General features: G+C 44.8%; 1 protein-coding gene across 1 annotated transcript in view; it reads right to left on the bottom strand.

Annotated features, from left to right (window-relative positions):
• The window catches only part of dlgap2a (discs, large (Drosophila) homolog-associated protein 2a), a 212,390-nt gene that overhangs the window by 123,883 nt on the left and 65,615 nt on the right, over positions 1–22,892 (bottom strand). Inside the window, exons 3-4 of the mRNA XM_085996433.1 lie at positions 7,176–7,323; positions 1,146–1,377 (exon numbers count right to left, since the gene is read on the bottom strand). Coding sequence (XP_085852559.1) covers positions 1,146–1,377; positions 7,176–7,323 — 380 coding nt within the window. The remainder of the gene's footprint in view (positions 1–1,145; positions 1,378–7,175; positions 7,324–22,892) is intronic.

Genomic DNA, 22,892 nt, shown 5'->3' with positions numbered 1-22,892 from the left:
TTTGATATTTAAATTGTTTGAATGCTGTTGTTTGTAGCTCACACAATTGTAGTTGCCACCTTATGATTAATTTTTAATAATTCATGAGTCATATTTTGGTTCACACCCACTCCTTTGTTCCGGTTCAACTCAAGGGCAGGAAATTCGGTGATATCCTCCGTAATGTTTTCCATTTATCCCCTTTTTTTCCTATTAAACAATGGAATTCTCAAACAAAGTCGCCGATATGTAAATGTAACTAAATATTTCTGACGTCTGCTGGGGTTTCACAGTCAGATTTCCCAGTTTCACAAAGACGTGGATCTAAAGGCAGCCTCGCTATATTTGTGTTATGGACAATGTCTTGGGACACAATTGGCTATAAAAGCTAGTGAGAACGTTAGCCAAGTTCAGAACAGAATGAAGAACATGTGCGGAAAAGGCTTTTGATCACAGCTATCATAGAAAATAGCCCGTAAAATTCCTTACGGGCACAGTCCCAGATTGCACCTGCCTTGGAACTTCGCCACTGACCTGCTCACCGGGGGAAGGGGTAGAGTCTCCACTCTCCAGGACGAGACCTTCAGTGGGGTTGTGGGAACAACTGTATGTCACCCTGTTAAAGACACTGGAAATGCTGATGGAAGCTGGCTGGCAGAAATGGGCTGTGGGATCCCCCCTCTCCCCTGCAGAAATATAACCTATCTGCTTCCTCAATCAGCTTACAAAGGGAGCTGCTATAAATAAAAAAACAAACTTTTGCATCTCCCCAACTTTAGGGGGAGGGAGGTGTCCAGGCCCCAACCCCAGCCTGGCCCAGCAGGTGAGACCCAGCTCCATCGGTTTTGGGCTGCTGAGACCAGGCGTACCACTGCCAATCGTTGAGATCCAACTGAGAGTTGGAGCGCGCAAACCGCTGATCTAGGGATTCCTTGCCCCCTTATGTCAATGGCCTTGCAGGGGCAGGCAGAGGCTCCGTTCCCAGAAGGCCAGACATAAAATACTGCCTTAAGGTCGGGACCTAGCGTATCTGGATCTCAGCCGAGTTTTGTTGGCTTTGCCGACGGACGTTTTCTGGAATGTCCGAGAGTACTTGGGGGCCAACGTTTACAACAGACCTTCTCTACGACAAGGGGAAGAAATCAGGTGCAACGAAAGTGAAAGACCAGCGCAGTCACCTGTCGTGGCTCTGATGGAGGAGGCCATAATCGCAGATGACATTGAAGGGATGCAGTCATCATCCTGTGAGTAGCCAGCTTGAATGGCGCGCAGGTAACTGTGACTTCGTGTGCGGAAGCAGCCAGGAAGATCCAAGGCATCCACTGCCTGTGATTCAATTTCTCCGAAAACAGACTCGCAAACTGACTCAAACTGTCCATTGACCTCTGCTTCACTCACCTGAGAAACAAAATCAATAATGAAATAGAAGCGGTCAATTTAAAGCTTTTTTTTTTCTTCTCGCTTTGCAAATATAGAAACATGGACATTAGAACCAGTATTGCCCCAGTTAAATAAGTGCCTTGGGTCAATTAAAGTTGTGCTGTCATTCAATATTTTTAATGGATTTTACTGGCTGTTTTTGGAGTGTAATTTTGGAATTTCGGATAGAACCTGGCCCTATTTGACCTCATCTTAAATCTCAGTATGTTTAGAAACATAGAAGATAGGAGCAGGAGTAGGCCATTCGGCTCCTCGAGCCTGCTCCGCCATTCAATGCGATCATGGCTGATCATCCAAATTCAGTACCCTGTCCCTGCTTTCTCCCCATATCCCTTGATCCCTTTAGCCTTAAGAAATATATCCAACTCCTTCTTGAATATATTTAATGAATTGACCTCTACTGCCTTCTGTGGTAGAGAATTCCACAGGTTCACCACTCTCTGGGAGAAGAAATTCCTCCTCATCTCTGTCCTAAATGGCTTACCCCTTATCCTTAGACTGTGACCCCTGGTTCTGGACTCCCCGACAATCGGGAACATCCTTCCTGCATCTAGTCTGTCTAGTCCTGTTAGAATTTTATAAGTTTCAATGAGATCCCCTCTCATTCTTCTAAACTCCAGCGAGTACAAGCCCAATCGACCCAATCTCTCCTCATACGTCATTCCTGCCATCCCAGGTATCAGCCTGGTGAATCTTCGCTGCACTCCTTCCATGGCAAGAATATCCTTCCTCAGATAAGACGACCAAAACGGCACACAATAAACAAGATGTGGTCTCACCAAGGCCCTGTACAACTGCAGCAAGACATCCTTGTTCCTGTACTCAAACCCTCTCGCTACGAAGGCCAACATACCATTTGCCTTCTTAATCGCCTGCTGCACCTGCAAGTTAACCTTCAGCGACTGGTGCACAAGGACACCCAGGTCTCGTTGCACTTCCCCTTCTCCCAATCTATTGCCATTCAGATAATAATCTGCCTTCTTGTTTTTGACACCAAAGTGGATAACCTCGCATTTCTCCATGTCATATTGCATCTGCCATGCTTCTGCCCAATCACCCAACCTGTCCAAATCACACTGGAGTTTCTCGGCATCCTCCTCACAGCACACACGCCCACCCAGCTTTGTGTCGTCTGCAAACTTGGAGATATTACATCTAGTTCCCTCGTCCAGATCATTAATATATATCTTGTGAATAGCTGGGGTCCAAGGACCGATCTCTGCGGTACCCCACTAGTCACTGCCTGCCACTCGGAAAAAGACCCGTTTATTCCAACTCTTTGCTTTCTGTCTGCCAACCAGTTCTCTATCCAAGTCAGTACCTTGCCCCCAATCCCATGTGCCTTAACTTTACACACTAATCTCTTATGCGGGACCTTATCGAAAGCCTTTTGAAAGTCCAAATACACCACATCCACTGGTTCTCCCTTATCTATTTTACCAGTTACATCCTCAAAAAAGGGTAATGTAACATAATTCGCCAGATCAGTTATTTTCCACATTTCTACAGAATGCAAATAAGTAAAATACAGTATCCAGTGTATTTTACTCATTTTGTTAATGTAAAATGCACAGCACAGAAACAGGCCATTCCACCCAACCAGTTTATGCTGGTGTTTACGCTCCTCCCGAACCTCCTCCCATCCTCATCTAACTCTATCAGCATAACCCTCAATGCCCTTCTCCCTCATATGCTTATCTAGCTTCCCCTTAAATGTATCTATGCGATTCGCCTTAACCACTCCCTGTGGTAGCGAGTTCCACATTCTCACCACTCTCTGGGTAAAGAAGCTTCTTCTGAATTCCCTATTTGATTTCTTGGTGACTATCTTGTATTGATGGTCTGCATGGTTTCGCTCTTCCCCACAAGTTTCAAGAGAAAAGAGACCCAGCCTGTTCATCCTTTCCGGATAGGTATAACCTCGCAGTTCTGGTATCATCCTTGTAACTCATTTTTGCACCCTCTCCATTTGCACCATTTACATCCTTAGCAACACTGGACACCTTTGAGTCCCTGTAATCCAGTGTTGCTAGGGTCGGGGGAGGGGGCCCAGTGGAGTTCTGGAATTTCCCAGGTTGGTTTTTGCACTGTAATTGACTGAATTTCCTACACAGGCAGAAGGTAGCAGGAGCAGTATTTCCAATTTTTTTTTGATGATTTCCAAGCCCTGTGGGCCTACTGACGCTGCAGCGAGGTGCCACAGTGAAATTCCTCTCTCCACCCAGGCGGGCACCCCAGTTACATCGGAAACGGAACAGGCATCCGCCCGAGTTATACTAAAATAGCTCGACCCTGGCATTAGAGTCAGCTTTCTCCAGAGTGGACAGGTGGAAGTTCTGTTCCACCTCCCATCTGTGCATGCCCCCCCCCCCCAAAGCCTCCTCAGGAATTTCGGAGCTCTTATTGTTAACACGCCATTGAACATACAAATAATTTTAAAAGCTTAACTTCCTAGTGGCCCAAAGTGTGAGTGTAAACTCAACTTGAATCACAGTGAATCCCAAACACGTGACTGCTGCAGTTAACTCAGCGCCATTTGAAGCCACGTCAGGCGTCGCTGACTGATGGCGAAGTAGTGGGAACAGGAAGTGGGAATTTCTGTTAAAATTGAAGCAAACAAGCTGTTTTGATAATGAGACGCTGAATATAGAGCGAATGTGTGCATGCGATTTGATGCCTCAAACCAATTCCAGGAGGGAGATATATAACGTTTAGACTGGAAGCCTGGACAGAAAAGCCCTTTGTTAACTTTTCCCAGTGCTACAATCAAAGAATTTTCAGTGCCACCAGCTTTAAAAGTAACAATTAAAATGTTCCACTTGTTTCTCTCGAAGCACATGCACATTCTGTCATGTTGAGAGGATTAACACAAGCTTTGCCTTATTTTGACATGGGTGGTTTGATATAATTGAGCCGAACAAGATTGATTCGATTCAAGGCTGTATGCACTTGGTTTCAGCTTATTTTTCAACAGCAAGGTGACAATTTGGAGGTTTCATTCTGCTACTTAGCTAATGAAAGAAAAAGGGATTTCAGCAGCTTAAGACTGTCCCAGTTAAACTCAATGGGAAGTGATCTCATTGAGCCTTGTGCAATTGTGCAATATTCATCATTGGCCCGTAATTTGCGGTCAGCGGCCAAGCAAGCTTCCCACAACGATCTCGCGATCTCCGTGGCGAGAAGTTCAGCTTTTCTGACATTCGCTTGAGATCGGTGTAAGTTAATGGGGAATCCCTAACGCGAGCTGCTGTGACGTCAACAAGCTGTCCAAGCAGCCAATCACAATCCAGAATTCTCACCAGGAAGTGAATAAGCTCCTTTTATTGTAACTTTTTAAAAATGTTAGAGAGAGCAAAACAAAGGCTGGGGCTCTCACATGGGCAAAAGGTAAACCTGAAATAAAGAGGAACAACCTTCAACATTAAAAAAAAATGTTTCTTAAAAATTTTAATTTTTATTAAAATGGATAAATTTGACACTCCACAAAATTAAAATTAGTATTTTCAGAGCCATAACGTTTGTTTAGCAGTCAATACGCTGTTAAAACTCCAGTTCCACCTAATCCAAAAGGGCCTCACTTTTAATGGGATATTTAACAGCGGAAAAGCCCAAGTTTTCGTCAGTTTCACTGATTTCCCTGATTACACTGATTGCCGGCTATGGCGGTGGGGCGGGGGCAGGGGGAGCTCAACGCAGCCAGTGTCAGAGCAGTGAATGACTGACCACAACTTCAGGATTTCCACATTAGGATGTGCACGTGCTGAATCCTGAAGTTGTGTTCAGTTTCAAAGGGGTAATGACAGCGAACGTTGTTCATTCACTCTTATTACCCACCGCAAATTCCGGGCCATTATGTCTTTACAAAGGAAGTCCAAACCCAATAACAGAAACTCGAGGTGATGGGTTAAATTATCCTCATCAGGGTTCAATTTCCTCAAGGTTTAAAGTCCTCCATTAACCATTGTGTCATGGTAAAGAAAGACATTTGCTTTAACAGAATTTCACTGTAACATTTTAAATTTAAAAAAGGGTTACTTGTTTTTCACCAAATTAAACATCCACAAGGACTCCCACTAGCTATCCTTCAAGCTGCTAGTCATAGCATTAGTTATGGTGACTGATTCACTGAGATTGGATGACTTAGTTTGGTATAGTGGAAACCAACATAAGCCACTAAAACACACCAGACATTTAAAGTACCACTCTCCCCATCATTATGACTAGCCTAAGTAATCCTACTACAGGAAACTCTTTGGTATCCGGCATCGACGGGACCGGCGTGTTGCCGGTTGATCAAAAATTCCGGATGACGGAGAGGGTTATCTACCGAGGCTATTTTTAACAAAGAAAAAAATAAAAAACTCAAGAAATGTGCAGTATACAGTAATTGGGTACTCACCTACAGAATGTTGTGTTAAATGGATGGTGGAAGATGCTTGATTAAGTACAGTACTGCCAGTTGAGGGTAATGCAATGCAATGACTACCAGCAGCGTGGGAGACACACAGTACCCCCTGTAAAATGGCGGATCAGAAGAGACTACCGGCGGCGCGGGAGAGTCAGACTCCTGTTACAGGGGTATTGAGGTGTTCCGACTTCCGACAGCGCCAAGAAGCCGAGTAGTGGCAGTTTGAAGAACTACCCCCACTGACGAACTCGGCCACCGCGGGAGACTCGGACTCAGACTCGCAAACATTGCCGGTTATTGAGTTGTTGTTTTCAGAGTGAGAATTTTGCCGGTTAATAGAGAATTCCAGATATTTAGGTGCCGTTTAAACAAGAGTTTCCTGTATCTACAGTTATCACCAATACAGGGCATCTAACTTATACTACAGCCTTACTTACACTTGCATCAGCACTGGAAATGTCTAACATCAATGAATCCTCATATTTTTTTTCCAAACAGATTTCCTCTCTGATCAATACTGATGGTTACTAAAGCTGTCCCCAGTGATTGGTCCTCCACGCTTCTTAGACTGAGGCTTGTCCCTATACACAGTACTCTATGTTACATGGAAAGATGACAGACTGATGCCCGAAGGCCCACCTTTGAAACTATTGCAGGCTTTATGAGAAGGTTTTCCCAAAGCTAATATTCCAGGCTTCTCATGATAATTAAGACGTTCCCATGAGGGCTAGTCTCCAGGCTAATCGAATGGTCTAAAAGCTTTCCAATTTTGCCAGCTCTCCTGGATGAATGCTGAGACTGTGGATTTGGCAGATAATCAATATCTCTGTTTATGCTCCTCCACTGCCATTTTGCTCTAGGTGGATAACATGATGTTCTCATTGCTGCAATTGCACAAAATAAGAGGAATTCTTTTCAAATTTCGTCGACAAATACAAGGTTTTTCATTTTTTTTAAAAAAAGGAACAAAACTGACTTCTTAAAATCAAAACATGGTTTTAGTTTAGTCGAATTAAACCAGCCAATCTGGATTAATTTAAATCAGCCTGGATCTATGCTCCTCCCTAGTGCTAAATAAATGGCTTTGCACTTGCAACTATTTAGATCAAGGAGCATTTACTTATTTTAAACTGAGAAACGATAAAGTTCACCTTGCCGAGAAAAGCTGATTTTGAATCCACACAATTACATACCGTTGTTTTGATCAAGACTTTCACTTCACAGTCTTAATTCTCTCCTTGTTTAAACTCTGTTGAGATTGATCAGGGCAGCAAATGGCTTCTGCCGTTGACTCCTATCAAGAGGCTGAGATTGGGGAGATGTTTTTTCCCTCAGGACCAGACCTTACCTGACTGACGCAGCTAGCTTGGCTCAGGGTGCTCACAGCTCTCATGTAGCTCTGATTTCTCGAGCGGAACTTGGGGGAGTTCTCGTTGGTGGCGGGATCTAAGCTGTGGTTGATGGTCACCTCAATCCCAGACTGTAGGTAGCTCTGGCTGCAAATAAAAAGAAAACAGGTAGAAGCACAAAGTCAAGTGAAAGAAAGATAGAAAGAAAGACTTGCATTTATACAGCGCCTTTAACGACCTCAGGACATCCCAGAGCATTTTGCAGCCAATTAAGTCCTTTTGAAGTGTAGTCACAGTTGTAATGTAGGATTGTAATGCAATGAGAGTGAATGAAAACAGCAATGTCACTATATCCAGAAACAAATTCAAACTGGAAATATAAAACGACTGTCGGGTTTCTTTGCTTTGCAAGTTGGTATAATTTTATCAAAATAAATACAGCTGTACAGTTCTACAAAAGCATAAAATAAATCTACGGCCCTGCTTTATACAGGATCCATTTGCTTTCTTCACATTATCACTGTCTTAAATGTTATTATTTAGTTTATTAACCATTAGAAATGCTTATTTCCTTTATACCTCTACTTTAAGAAATAATTATACCACTCTTGGGAGTGTCAACATCCTTTATAAAAAATTAAACCATTACAAAGAATTCTGATTGCATCCTCTTGTTTAGTTTTTCTCCTGGATGTTCGTCATTGATGTAATTGCATTATTGACAAAGCCAGACACTACAAATTTATTGATAACAAAAACTATTCATATAAAGAATAAACACATTGTAAGTTTGCACAAGAAGAGATATAACAGCTAAGCTGCAGCATAAATGTGCCCTGGTGGCTAACACAATTGTGTGATGACAGAGTTGTCAGAGAAAGCTGCTCTGGGCTGAAGCGTGCGCCACACAGGCTCTGCCCATCTATCCAGGCTCTGCCCATCTATCCTGGCATTAGCCCTCCAAAAATGACCCCAAAACTCTTTCAACCTTATATTTTATGGATCAAGAAGGGTCCTTGTAAAACCACCCCCAATGATTAATTGCAACTTGGCTTAGTAACCACCTAATGACCCTGCAGGATACACGTATGCACTTCATTCCTTCCCCACCGTCCCCCAGAACGCCATTGAAAGTTTGAATTTCAAGATCCTCTTTATATGGCTCCTCTTCTTTTAATCTCTTCCTGCTCTGCTGTCTTTTTATAAATGCTTTAATTACAAGCGGCTTTCCAGCGATTTTGCAGACATTCAACTCTGTTATATTTCTGCATAATGATTGCCTACATTTACGAAAAATTTCTAAGCTAAAATATAAAACACAAATCAAAAAAATGAGGAATCAAATAACAATTCTGAAAGAGCACTAAAAAAATGTCCGAAAGATGAAAATGGAAAGAAAACCGGTCTCTTTCGACGCTCCATTGCAGCTGGAGCGCCCCTTTACGCTCACTCCACAGGGGACGCAGAGGGCACAGCACGATTTCCCATCTTAAACAGACATGGAATGGTGCTGTGGCTTAACATACATTTTATTGCATCATAATACACAACTTATAGCAGGCGCAGGGGTGTTAACGCGATCTGCCCACTGTATGAAGTGGACAGTAAAACTGCATCGACAATTCTTGCTTTCTTTAGCTGATCGCTTGTCAATTATAGCAACAAGAATGAGAAATACAATAAGGGGGGAAAAGCATCGAATTCAGACTAAACCGCATTTGCAAACGACCAAGAAACAAATGATTCATGGTACTAATTCTAATTGGACAGCTCTGCTCAATAGAGAAACCCAATGCTTCTGGGAATTCTGCTGCTCACAGTTAGAAATAACTTTCATGACAACAGTATTCAACTGTAGTAAGTGGAACAATGATTCGGAGTTTTGTGGGATACACATGTATGGAATGCAACAAGACTGATCTGCCGCTGTCCGAAACAGGCGGCGCGCTTAATGTCTTATAAGCGGTGACGTAATAAAACTCACTACGCACTTGGTTCGAGTATAAAGCAAGGCTTTAATCAACTTGTTTCAAAACATGGAGGTCTAGTTATCTTTCACTAGTTCCTGTTTACACAATGTCCTGGGCAAGCTGGACCCACGCCCGAGTATTTATACTCCTTGGACGGCGCCACCAGCTGGCCGTCCAGTGTTATTTCATGAGTCTTTCTTCATGGATCATAAGATTCATAACAAGTGGCACCCTTGTAATTGACTTCAGTGGAAATGGTGAATGGTTAGTGCCATTGGCCCTATATAGGTGTGGGCGGGTGTAAGTGCTGGGGACCGTGTTGAAATCAATGGCCAGCCAAAAGGGATCAGCTAGAGCAACAGGAGCTGCATGACTCGGGGCAGGAGTCCTGTGAAAGAGATTCTTGGCCTGGTTTTCTGGATCCCCACTCTGCACGCTCCATACTAAGCCCAACAATTTGCAGGAATTGCATTAACAACTGTAGGTGAAGAACTTTGCCTTGAAGACTATGTTCTGGAGAGACAGTAGGAATTAGCATCTGATGAAATTAAGTACATTTATTACTGCTGGTGGTAGTCGTCTGATTAAAATACTTCAGTGTGCCTTTGCAGTATTTAGAGGTTTTAATAACTGAACTCTAATAGTGCTAGAGTACAGGGCATCATGGAATTCTAAACAAGTAACAAAGTGCTGGTCAGATTAAAAGTACTATTAGTTAATGAATTCTAACCTGCTCCTCTACATAATACGATATCACACAGCTGAAGGCACATCCCATTAAAGATGTAGCTTTATCTGTATTCAGAGGAAGCACAGGGGTCTGAAGCATATTTTACTGGGCATGGCAATGATAAGGGCTGCGATGCTTTGCTGTCATCGTTGCATTCATTTTAAAAAAGGAAAATCATGAGCAGGCTGAAATATTTTTCCAACATGCTTATGATTAACATAATTCACGTGCAAATTAATATCTGTTTAGATACCCAGTGGAAAATGGTTTGCATGGTACTGATACATTGGAAAATTTAATCTTGTATCTCTGCCAACATTGGTAATACTGTTTCATTCTGTGTCACTAGCCCAAAGGTCACTCCCACCATACACAAACAACAGGAGTGACATGAATCAGTCATTCATGAAAGAAAGACATGAAATAATACTGAGCGGCCTACGGGTGGCGCTGTCCAGGGAGAGTATAAATACTCGGGCACGGGCCCAGCTTGCGCAGGACATTCTTAACAGGAACTAGTGAAGGACACAACTGGACCTCCATGTTGTAAAACAATTGATTAAAGCTTTGTTTAACGCTTAGACCAAGTGCCTAGTAGTTTTCTTACGTCAAGGAGCATCTCTACTAAAATTACGGGCTGGATTTTGCCAGCCCTGGGGAGGTGGGTCTGCCGGGAAAATGGCAGAATTTGGGGGCGGGTGCCCAACCCGCCTCGGTGCCATCTTGCCAGGAGGCGGGAAGCCGTCCCGCCCTGGGTCCCGTCTCCTTGGAGGCGGGAAGGTATTACAGCCACTTAACTGCCTGTTAACAGGTAGTTAACAGGCAGATAAGAGGAATATTCCCATTTTGCCCACACAAGTGCGGGCTTCCCGAAGGCTCCGAAACCCACCAGGGTCATCGAGGCGAGTAGTGGGTCTGTGGGGGTCGGAGAGGTCCAAAAGTGCACTGTGGAGGTGAGTGATGGGTGCAAGTGTGGAGAGGTGAGTATCTGAGGTAAGTGGAAATTGTTAGAAAAAGCGTTCTTATCTTTGTTTCTTCCTGCAAGCTTCAATCGGTGGGTATGCGGAGAGTCTCGCACCTCCGCGGTAGAGATGACAGATGGCCATTGCATTCTCCAATGCAACAACCATCTAATTTCTACAAAAGAAAGGGGTTTGATGAGGTCTTGAATTCAAGATGTCATCAAACTACAGAGAATGTCAGTGTTTGACAGCTTCACAGAGCTGTCAAACGATGACAATTCATTGACAGATAAAACGTCATACGTTGACGTTCTCTATCACCGGCTTTTCCTTAATTGGCCTGCTAAGCCCGCTGGGCGGGCTTAACAAGGTCAATCAAGAGAAAATAGCGTGGGTTGGCCAGAAGTTGTTGGAGGCGGGACTGAAACCCGACAAGTGGGAGTCCCACCTCCAAAAGCCAGCCCTACATGTCCTAATCTATATTAGAATGCATCAGGGCCTGGGCTCCTGATCATAGTGTGGTGGGTGCTGACTCTTCACATGCCTCCAAGAGGGAGCTGAACCAGTTCCTGACTGGGGCAGAGATCGCATCATATAGAAGCGTCTTTATAGAACACGTGGTCCATGTGATCTCCTGGACTGGTTTCGATCACCTGAGGGGGTCGGAGAGGAATTTTCCAGACTATTATTTCCCTTATTGGCACCTTATCACAGTTTTTTTGTCTCTCCCAGGAGATTACATGGCTGCAGGTGGTGGGTGGGGAGGTGGGCAAGTGGTGGGGTGGGTGGCGGTGGAAAGGAACGTTTAGTCATGATGGTCCGGCCATCATGCTGTGGGACAGGCTTGATGGACCAGCTGGTCTTTTCTTGCCCGATAATTTTGTATGTTCATATGCTGTCATGGTAACAGAGCCCCAAGATTGAAACCAAAATGTAGAGACACAAACGCCAGTAAGTTACGTGGGGGTTCTCCTGATCATTGCCATATCTTCAGCGGAGGATCCGAGGAAATGGGGTTTACATTGTTTCCGCGGATCCTCCAATGAAGTGGCCACGACGATCGGGAGACCACCGCGGAACTTCTACTCCTGAGTATTTACTTTAGAACCATATAATTTAAGCTAAACTAAGTTACTGGCTTAGTAATGGGCACAGGATATCGTAATATGCATGTTTTGCCCATTCAGTAAATACAAGTTATAATGAGGACTGTGTTAGGAGATCTACTGACTGTAATAGACCAGCCATACCAAAGCTGTATGAATTGCTTTGAAATAGGAAATTATTATTACCATCACTTTTTTAAAAAGTTGTTACCGTAAAAGTACCCATTTCACCCTGAAATTAAAACTCCTGACATACTCGAACAAGGACATTATGTGAGGCTCTGCTCCCAGGCTGGAGCCTCACAGCAGCACCGATCACACAATCAGCACTTTAAAGAAATAACAAATTTGCATTTATATTGCACCTTTCAAGATCTCAGGATGCATGTACTATCTGCTTTAAGCTTTTGGCACTATTTTGTTGTGATTAACTTTCTGGCAAAGGTTTTAGCCATGCCATATTTTTTGGCCATTTTAATTGATGGCACAGCTGTCTCAATGGGAATCCTATTGGCCCAGAACTTGGTGTCGGGGGCTTGCCGCGCGTGCAAGCCCCCGATGTGCACTTACACGGCGCGCCGACATCTGAAATCTGGCCCGCAGTGGATTTCCTTTCAGTGGCCCGGTTCTGATGTCGGTGCGCTGTGCTAACCTGACCCAGCGGCGTAGTTAGTGCGATGTGCCGGCTGGGATCAGGTGAGCACTGTTCAGCCAATCAGGGGAGGGGAAACTTCATTCATAAGTTTGAGAGTAAGAACTGTCAAACTCATGAGAAGTACTGCACCCCAAAACACTACTTAAACTTTAAATACAATTTTAAAAAACATCCCAATCATTAAATTAAGTATAAATAAGTTTAAAAAAAAATTTAAACAATCTTTTTTTTTTGAAAAAAATAAATTTTTAATAAAAAGGGTCTAAAACTAAACTTACCTTATTGTAGATTCTTTAAAATAATAAACCTGTGGAATTTTTTTTTCTAAATTGCACTAAAACACCACTTACCTGTAAAAATAAATACTTACGTGTGCTTTTTACAAGCGTAAAGACCGGAGGCCTTTAGACATGCGCAAATCCCCCAAAACAGAGGAAATCCAAGACGCACACGCTGCCCCCTACAGCGCACGCGCTAGCCTCTTCACCTCTTGGGTTAGAGGAGAGGAAATGTCGGTTTTCAGCGCATGCGCTGTGCATGCTGAAAACCGGCATTTCCTCCGGCCAGACGCGTGAGTACCTCATCCGTACTCACGCGTTTGGGGAGGAATTATTGCCCCATTATCTTTACGTAATTTGGAAGAAGAAGGGGAGAAGCAAAAGAGGGATGCCCAGTAGATGAGGTTCATCAGAGTTATAACCTTTGCACCCACTATTACCCAACAACTTACATCTAATTACATAGGTGCATTAAACTTGGATTCGTTTGTTTGTGCCTTTGTAGGCAACACTCACAAGAGAGGCTGTGACTGAGTTAAGCCGCAAGCTGCAAACTGACCTCCAGCCAAACTCCACCACAGGCACAGCACTGCTAGTAGCTGTCAAAGTCACCACAGCCCTCAATTTTTACGACTCAAGTTCCTTCCAGGCTTCCACAGGGGACATTAATCACAATGCATAGTTGTCTAAAGTGAGTGATTGCTGTGTTGTTTGCAAGGGCGCATCAGTTTAACACACACCCCTGTGGGCAACCAACAAAAGCATGGAAGGACTGTACATTCTTTCCATATGGCGGGATTTCCCAGAGTCCAAAGTGTTGTTGATGGGATCCATGTGGCCCATATTCATAATCTGTAAGGGCTACCCTCCATTGATGTGCAAGTCACCTGTGACAATCAGCACAGAATAATGAGGGTCAATGTCCTGTTCCCAGGCAACAGTCACAATCCTTTCACCTTGAGGCATTTCATGGTTTCTCCATTATTTGAGTCAGAAAGAAGAGTACAAGGTTGGCTGCTAGATGCACAAGATAAGAGCTCACGGTGTTGGGGTAATGTATTAGCATGGATAGAGGATTGGCTAACTAACAGAAAACAGAAAGTCGGATTAAATGGGTCATTTACAGGTTGGCAAACTGTAAATAGTGGGGTGCCACAGGGATTGGTGCTGGGGCCTCAACTATTTACAATCTATATTAATGACTTGGATGAAGGGACTGAGTGTACTGCAGCTGCCATCTGTTTCATCCTAATGAGAGAGTCATTGGAGAGCCTGGGTGCAAGGGCTCACCTTTGTACAGTGATTGTCAGTGTTTGACAGCAACTCAATGCTGTCAAACACTGTCAAATCATCTGTCAAAAATTTATGGTTCATGTGCCTTTAAGAAAACTGGCAGATGAAGCGTCATCAACTGACGTCATCTGACACCGGCTTTCCTTTAATTGGCCAGCAAGCCCGCAAGGCGGGCTTAACAAAGCCAATAGGGGGAAAATAGCGTCTGTGCGTCGGATGTAGCTGGGGGTGGGATTAGAACCCGGAAGGTAGCAGTCCCGCCCCCAACTCGTCTCAGTGAGTAAAATCCAGCCTAAAGAGTCTGCAAAGGGATATAGATAGGTTAAGTGAATGGACACAAATTTGGTAGATGGAGTATAATGTGGGGAAATGTGAGGTTATCCACTTTGGTAGGAAGAATATAAAGCAAAATATTATTTAAATGGAGGGAGACTACAGAATGCTGCGGTACAGAGGGAGCTGGGTGTCCTCGTACATGAAACACAAAAAGTTAGCATGCAGGTACAGCAAGTAATAGGAAGGCAAATGGAATATTGGCCTTTATTGCAAGGGGGATGGAGTATAAAAGTAGGGAAGTCTTGCTACAACTGTACAGGGCGTTGGTGAGACCACACCGGGAGTACTGCGTACAATTTTGGTCTCCTTATTTAAGGAAGGATATACTTGTATTGGAGACAGTTCAGAGAAGGTTCACTAGGTTGATTCCTGAGTTGAAGGGGTTGTCTTATGAGGAATGGTTGAGCAGGTTGGGCCTATACTCATTGGAGTTTAAACAAATGAGAGGTGATCTTATTGAAACATATAAGATTCTGATGGGGCTTGACAGGGTAGATGCAGGAAGGATGTTTCCCCTCGTGGGGGAATCTAGAACTAAGGGACACAGTTTCAGAATAAGGGGTCGTCCATTTAAAATGGAGATGAGGAGCAATTTCTTCTCTCAGAGGGTCGTGAATCTTTGGAATTCTCTACCCCAGAGAGCTGTGGAGGCAGAGTCATTGAATATAGTCAAGACAGATTTTTGGAAGGTAAGGGAGTCAAAGGTTATGGGGAGTGGGCAGGAAAGTGGAGTTGAGACCAAGATCAGATCAGCCATGATCTTATTGAATGGCGGAGCAGGCTCAAGGGGCTGAATGGCCGACTCCTGCTCCTATTTCTTATGTTCTTATGAGAAAGGCTATTGTTTGCAGCCATCGCTCATGATACACCTCAGACAGCCACAAAAACCTGTGGAGCACTGGTATAATAAAGTGCATGCAACTATGCATATTATAATAGAACGTGCCAGCAGCATCCTCAAGCAGCATTTCAAATGCCTTGCTAGGTCATGAAGTGTGCTGGAAGATCAAGCAAAAGTCTCCAGGATCTGCTGAATGCTGCACAACAGTCAGTTGATAAGCACTATGAACAGCAAGAGCCTGGAGATCTGCCTGCGGAACATGAGAAGGCTGTACCCCAGGCTCCCTTTTACATTGAAACTTTCTATACATTGCCTTCAGCTATAAATTCATATCACCTGTTGATACATTATCTAACACCATGCAGAGAACATTCTCTGGGCCACAGTTCATTTCAGCCAAATTTTAATTCCCGAGAAGTGAAGTGTGTCTATGTTTCTGTTTGTGTGTGTGCGAGTGCGTGTGTACGTGCATGCAGTCCCTGTGCGCGTGTGTGTGTGTGCTGTGCATGCATGCTTGTGCTTTAGTACCCCAGTGCTTCCCCTTTGGTGATGCTGTATGACATGTGCGCTCTGAATCCTAACCTACTGCTCCTTCTTTGTCCTCTCCTGTTGAGGAGTCAATGAATGACTGGATCCTCTGTGTTTATGGGAGATGTTTGAATATTTTACAGTGGTTTAAATGGTCAAGTATCTCAGATGGCATTAACTCTTTAGCTAGCGAGCAATGTGGAGAAAGGGAGTGGGGATTGAACCTTGTTCCTGCTGTTATAGAATCATAGAATAGTACAGCACAGAAGGAGGCCATTCGGCCCATCGAGTCTGCGCCGGCTCTTTCGAAGAGCAATCCAGTTAGTCCCACTCCCCCGCTCTTTCCCCATATCCCTGCAATTTTTTCTCCTTTAAGTATGCATCCAATTCCCTTTTGAAGTCTAATATTGGACCTATATTCCCCACCCTATCAGGCAGTGCATTCCAAATCCTAAACACTCATTGCATAAAACCATTTTTCCTCATGTCGCCTCTCGTTCTTTTGCCAATCACCTTAAATCTTGGCTGCTGGTTATCGCTCCTTCAGCCATTGGAAACAGTTTTTCTTCATTTACTCTATTTAAAACCTTCATGATTTAAATACCTCTATCAAATCTCCTCTTAACCTTCTCTGCTATAAGGAAAACAACCCCAGCTTTTCCAGTCTACCCACGTAACTGTAACACTTCAACCCTGGAACCATTCTAGTAAATCTCTTCTGTACTCTCTCCAAAGCCTTCATGTCCTTCCTAAAGTGTGGTGCCCAGAATTGAATGCAATACTCCAGCTGGGGCCAAACTAGTAATTTATATAGATTTAGCATAACATAATTATGGTGAACAAAGGAAGCTTAGAGACAGAGAATGCTGAAGTTCTCTCAGCTGTAACTCCCAGGTCAAGAGGTAATCCTTACCTAGATAAGAAAGCTGGTTGCTAAGAGACCCACATACCTAAAAAGCTGGGAAGCTCAGACTCGGAGACAGGATGTAAGGCCAGTATACTGATAACAAAAGCTGATGCATTCCCGAGAGGAACAAACTGTTATGCAACCAGACAGAGGATGAAGCAGCCACAGAGTGTGGCCCCTGTGAAGTCAGTGAACATAAAGTCAGCGGGGGCTGGGATTAACGACTAAGAGCCATAAAAATAGGGAGGTATTGCTTCAGTTGTACAAGGTATTGGTGAGACCGCACCTGGAATACTGCGTACAGTTTTGGTGTCCATACTTAAGAAAGGACATACTTGCTCTCGAGTCAGTACAAAGAAGGTTCACTCGGTTAATCCCGGGGATGAGGGGATGGCCATATGAGGAGAGGTTGAGTAGATTGGGACTCTACTCATTGGAGTTCAGAAGAATGAGAGGCGATCTTATTGAAACATATAAGATTGTGAAGGGGTTGGATCGGGTGGATGCAGGGAAGATGTTCCCGATGGTGGGTGAAACTAGAACTAGGGGGCATAGTCTTAGAATAAGGGGCTGCTCTTTCAAAACTGAGATGAGGAGGAACTACTTCACTCAGAGGGTGGTAGGTCCATGGAATATGCTGCCCCAAAAAGCTGTAGAAGCTACATCATTACATAAATTTCAAACAGAAATAGACAGTTTCCTAGAAGTAAAGGGAATTAAGGGTTACGAGGAGCGGGCAGGAATTTGGACATGAGTCTAGGTTCGGATCGGTCATGGCCCTGTGGGTAGCGGAGCGGGCCCAGGGGCCGTGTAGCCCGATCCTGCTCCTGTTTCGTGTGTCTAATTCTGTTAGATTCAGGAGATGGTTCTGTGATAGTGGATTGGCGGTTAGGATCAGATCAGCCATGATCTTATTGAATGGCGGAGCAGGCTCGAGGGGCCGATTGGCCTACTCCTGCTCCTATTTCTTATGTTCTTATGTTCTTATGAACAGAAATCTGTGACCATTCCCTCCATGCCCTCGCTACTGGGCACTGCCTCATCATGCCCACTGATCTGTGTGACATCGGTCCTGGTGTCACGAATGAGATCTGAGGAACCCCTAATTAATCTTAATGCCGGGGATGCTTTGAAAGCACGCAAGCCTCAGTGTTTCATACAAGTTGCAGGAAGCCACGAGAAAGAAATCAACAGGCAGAAGTGCTAAATTGGTCAGACCTACCATGATGCCAATAAACATATCTGCAGGTCTTGACACACCTGTGCCGTCTGCTGCAAGGGCGCCTCCTGTCAAGTGGCACCAGAGGGTCGACAGTGCCAGTGACGGTCAATGTCACCAGAATCCTCAATGGTTTTGCCTCTGCCTCCTTCCACTTATGCTGTGCTGTAGTCCTCTGGGAAGAGTGCCCTGGACTAGCACAGAGGACAACTCACTAACTCACGATGAAGCAACTCCTCCGCACCAACCTTCAGACAGCGTGTTTGAATGCTATTAGGCTTCATCTGTTGCCTACAGATTCCATTTCCAGCCTCATTACACCAGCCAATGGGTTTTTCTCAGCTACTCTTCTGCCTCAAGCAGCCTTTAGATGGTCTAAAGTAACCATGTACAATATTTCCAGCTTTTTTTTTAAAGACTAACAACATTTTTACCTATAAGTGACTGTATTCCTTTAAATTTTCCCTTTAAGGTTTTATGACGTGAGATTTCCTGCCCTTTCTGGGCAAGCTGCCTGCTCTAGATCCACAGCCTTTATTATAATTAGGCTAAACCCAGAGGTTCCAGAGGGGTCAGCCCTCCTCCAATTGGGTGGGCATAAATGCTGCTGCAACTGCCTTCTGCCTTGTCCATTCACAGACCCAAAATAAGGCTCTTGGGAGCCTGAAGTGCAAATGTTCCATTTGCCATTGCTGACGTTCCCATCTTGAAGTGTATAGAATTCACCGAGAGAAATGAAGGAAATAAAAAGCGTCAACATCTTCTTTTAGTCTTTCAGCTTTGCGGCCTTGAAAACTTTCTGTTGTGAGACCTCCTTTCGTGTGTTATCCATTCTGAGGTCATCTCTCATGGATACATTCCCAAGGTCTGCTGTCCTAATACGAGATATCCGAATATCTGTACCGCAATAAAGTTGCGACTTTCATGAGAATGGATCTTCAATGTGGGACCTTAGAAAGGGTGCACTGTGCTACACGATACACCTCCCTCTGGTGACATGAAAGGAAAGTTACTCCCTGTGACCAGATAAAGTTAAATCCATACTGTTCACTTCTATGACCTACTCACTGAAATGTATTTACACACCCAAATGAGTCATGGTACATGTAACTATCTATTGTAATGAATCAGTGAGTCTCGTGTGATCTTATACAGTATGCATCATAATTCATCTGAATATGTGAAGTGTATGTGCGTGAGTGCCATGTCACCTAACATGTTCTGAGTGTTCTCGCTCAGGCCAACATCCCCAGCATCGAAGCTTTGACCACGCTCGATCAGCTCCGATGGACGGGTCACATCGTCCGCATGCCCGATACGAGACTCCCAAAACAAGCGCTCTACTCGGAGCTCCGGCACGGCAAGAGAGTCCCAGGTGGGCAGAGGAAACGCTTCAAGGACACCCTCAACGCCTCCTTGGAAAAAGTGCAACATCCCCTCTGACACCTGGGAATCCCTGGCCCAAGACCGCACAAAGTGGAGGAGAAGCATCCGGGAAGGCGCCGAACACCTCGCGTCTCTTCGCCGGGAGCAAGCGGAAGCCAAGCGCAAGCAGCGCAAGGAGCGCACGTCAACCCAAGCACCCCCACCCACCCGCCCCTTCAACCACCGTCTGCCCCACCTGTGACAGAGACTGTAGGTCCCGCATTGGACTAATCAGTCACCTGAGAACTCATTTTTAATGTGGAAGCAAGTCATCCTCGGTTCCGAGGGACTGCCTAAGAAGAAGAGAAGAAGAACATGTAATTGAAATTATCAGAAGCATAAGCCTTACACTTGACAATAAAATCCAATGTATATAGAACTATTTCTTTTCTGAAACAGAACAACCACTCTAATCAAGTTAAAACTGGCAGAGTGTTTACTACAGGGATCTCTGGATGGCACCATGTTCCAAACAATGTATATGTCCTTTCAATTTGCTCATTATTGTTCGATTCCACGTCTAAAGCCTTTGTTGAACTATATTTGCTTCATGTATTCTGTGCTGGCTGAGTGCCAATTGGAATTTTATTTTAGAACAAGCAATGCAGATTAAAATATAGCCTAATGCCAGGACTGGTTTCAAACTGCCTGGTATTTCCCAAGTCCCAGGCAGAGTCAATACATCAAGCTTTCGTATTGGGATAGAGTCACTGAGAGAGCATTGCTGTGCCACAGTGGGGGAACGTATCATCTTGCAGTTAGCAGTGGTAGTAGCACGAGCTTGTGGGCTGCAATGGGGATGTCCACCCTCGTGGGTAAAACCAACAGGCAGAGGCTTAAATTCATAGGAATTGGGAGGTCTCTCATACTATCTATGCCTTCAAATTCCTCCGAAGGATGGGTGAATGTAGGGGCAGCACGAGAATGTGTGTAGCAGTAGTTTGCTCCTCTGGCCCCAGCCCCACCAGCATTCATCTTCCAGGGGGGGGTGGAATCTGGGGACCAAATATGGTATACTTGACATATTATCTTGAGCTGGCATAGACATCACGCAGGCCTCTTTAAGCCTTTCCCTTTTGTCTTTAGATCTAGAAGCAAAAAGAGGGTTGAGTTGTGATTGTGGGATTTGTCAGAAGGATTGGCTCACTTGGGCATGACTAGGAGCTGTTTGATTTGGAGGTAGTGCAATAGGTAATGCTGGGTGATACCGACTTCATCTGCCTTTTGTTGTAAGGTCATAATCTGGCCGCAGTAGAGGAGCAGACCTAACCAGGTGGATCCATTGTCATATCATGTTTGAAATCCCCCACACAGAGTCTGATCATTCTCCAAGAAAGTCAGAGCTGCAAACTAACAACCCCTTCTGGGTGCTCCAGCATGCGCCAACCTTACAAGGCCCATCATCATATTTGTAAGATCTTTGATGTCCCTCAAGCAAGCCAAAACCCAGGGACTATGATCAAATAATCCTCATCCAATGAAGTGTGCTCTTCCCAACGTGAGCACAATGTACTGACTACTCCAATGAATCAATATATTCCCTAATGCATTCCTCTATAAGTACCATAGAGTGGTTTCAGAACATATATGCGTATTCCTTTCTTTACAGAAACCTTGTTAAGAAAAAACTCATGGACATCAATGACACCCAGCCCAATCCACCACCCCTCTCAACCCCCTCCACTGCCTTTGTGCTGTCGGACAGTCTATCCAACATTTAGACTTGGATAAACCATTACTTCCTTCAGCAAACGTTGGGAACACCAAAGCCATTGTTTTCAGACATTCTGTACCCTCACCACCAATTCCATTCCCCTCCTGTCTCAGGCTGAACCAAAATATTTAAAACCTCAGTGTCTTGTCCAACCATGAGCTGAGCTTCCGACTCCATTTCCCCATCACAAAGATCCCTCACGTCTACCCACATAATATTGCTTACCTCTGCCTTTGTCACCTCCAGACTCGATTGCTCCAATGTTCTCCATCCTCCATAAAGTCCTTATTCTGGTTGGCTTTCCTTTAATATGCATTTGCAATGTGGTTTAATGATAATTTGTTGAGAGATTAATAATGTAGAGGCTTATCTTAGTTTGAATTTTGTTCTCAAAGCAATTACTTATTGCATTTACTTCCCTTTGTCTTTTTCCCTTTTGCCTTTCAGCTCAGACAGGACCTTTATTAATTATTTGTCTAAACACCAAAGCTGGGATTGCCCTTTACTGATAACTTGACCTCATGGATTCCAAAACCTATGAGCTTTGGGCTATCATTCAGGCCAATCATATATGGTACAAAGATACGTAGGAGCAGTGTCTGATTCAGAACATCTATAATAAGAAATTACCTGGTCCCAATGGTTTTTTTATACAGATAGCTTTTAGTTCAATTTCCTGAACCAATTGAAGAGCTTTGTGGTGAGAAGACATGAGGAATAGAGAAAGTGGGGTCACAGAGAAAGTGGGGTCACAGAGAGAGTGGGGTCACAGAGAAAGTGGGGTCACAGAGAGAGAGTGGGGTCAGAGGAAGTGGGGTCACAGAGAGAGTGGGGTCACAAAGAGAGTGGGGTCAGAGAAAGTGGGGTCACAGAGAGAGTGGGGTCACAGAGAAAGTGGGGTCACAGAGAGAGTGGGGTCACAGAGAGAGTGGTGTCACAGAGAGAGTGGGGTCAGAGAGAGAGTGGGGTCACAGAGAGAGTGGTGTCGCAGAAAAAGTGGAGTCACAGAGAGAGTGGGGTCACAGAGAGAGTGGGGTCACAGAGAAAGTGGGGTCACAGAGAGAGTGGGGTCACAGAGAGAGTGGGGTCACAGAGAGAGTGGGGCCACAGAGAACGTGGAGTCAGAGAGAAAGTGGGGTCACAGAGAGAGTGGGGTCACAGAGAGAGTGGGGTCACAGAGAAAGTGGGGTCACAGAGAGAGTGGGGTCACAGAGAAAGTGGGTCACAGAGAGAGTGGGGTCACAGAGAGAGTGGGGTCACAGAGAAAGTGGGGTCAGAGAGAGAGTGGGGTCACAGAGAGAGTGGGGTCACAGAGAGAGTGGGGTCACAGAGAGAGTGGGGTCACAGAGAAAGTGGGGTCACAGAGAGAGTGGGGTCACACAGAGAGTGGGGTCACAGAGAGAGTGGGGTCACAGAGAAAGTGGGGTCACAGAGAGAGTGGGGTCAGAGGAAGTGGGGTCACAGAGAGAGTGGGGTCACAAAGAGAGTGGGGTCAGAGAAAGTGGGGTCACAGAGAGAGTGGGGTCACAGAGAGAGTGGGGTCACAGAGAGAGTGGGGTCACAGAGAGAGTGGGGTCACAGAGAGAGTGGGGCCACAGAGAACGTGGAGTCAGAGAGAAAGTGGGGTCACAGAGAGAGTGGGGTCACAGAGAGAGTGGGGTCACAGAGAAAGTGGGGTCACAGAGAGAGTGGGGTCACAGAGAAAGTGGGGTCACAGAGAGAGTGGGGTCACAGAGAGAGTGGGGTCACAGA

Source organism: Somniosus microcephalus, chromosome 9, assembly GCF_052327205.1.
Source record: "Somniosus microcephalus isolate GS21.2 chromosome 9, FLI_Smic_1.0, whole genome shotgun sequence".
In the NCBI taxonomy this organism is placed as follows: domain Eukaryota; kingdom Metazoa; phylum Chordata; class Chondrichthyes; order Squaliformes; family Somniosidae; genus Somniosus; species Somniosus microcephalus.
The sequence above is the reverse complement of the archived record's forward strand: the minus strand, read 5'-3'. Positions and strand labels throughout refer to the sequence as shown.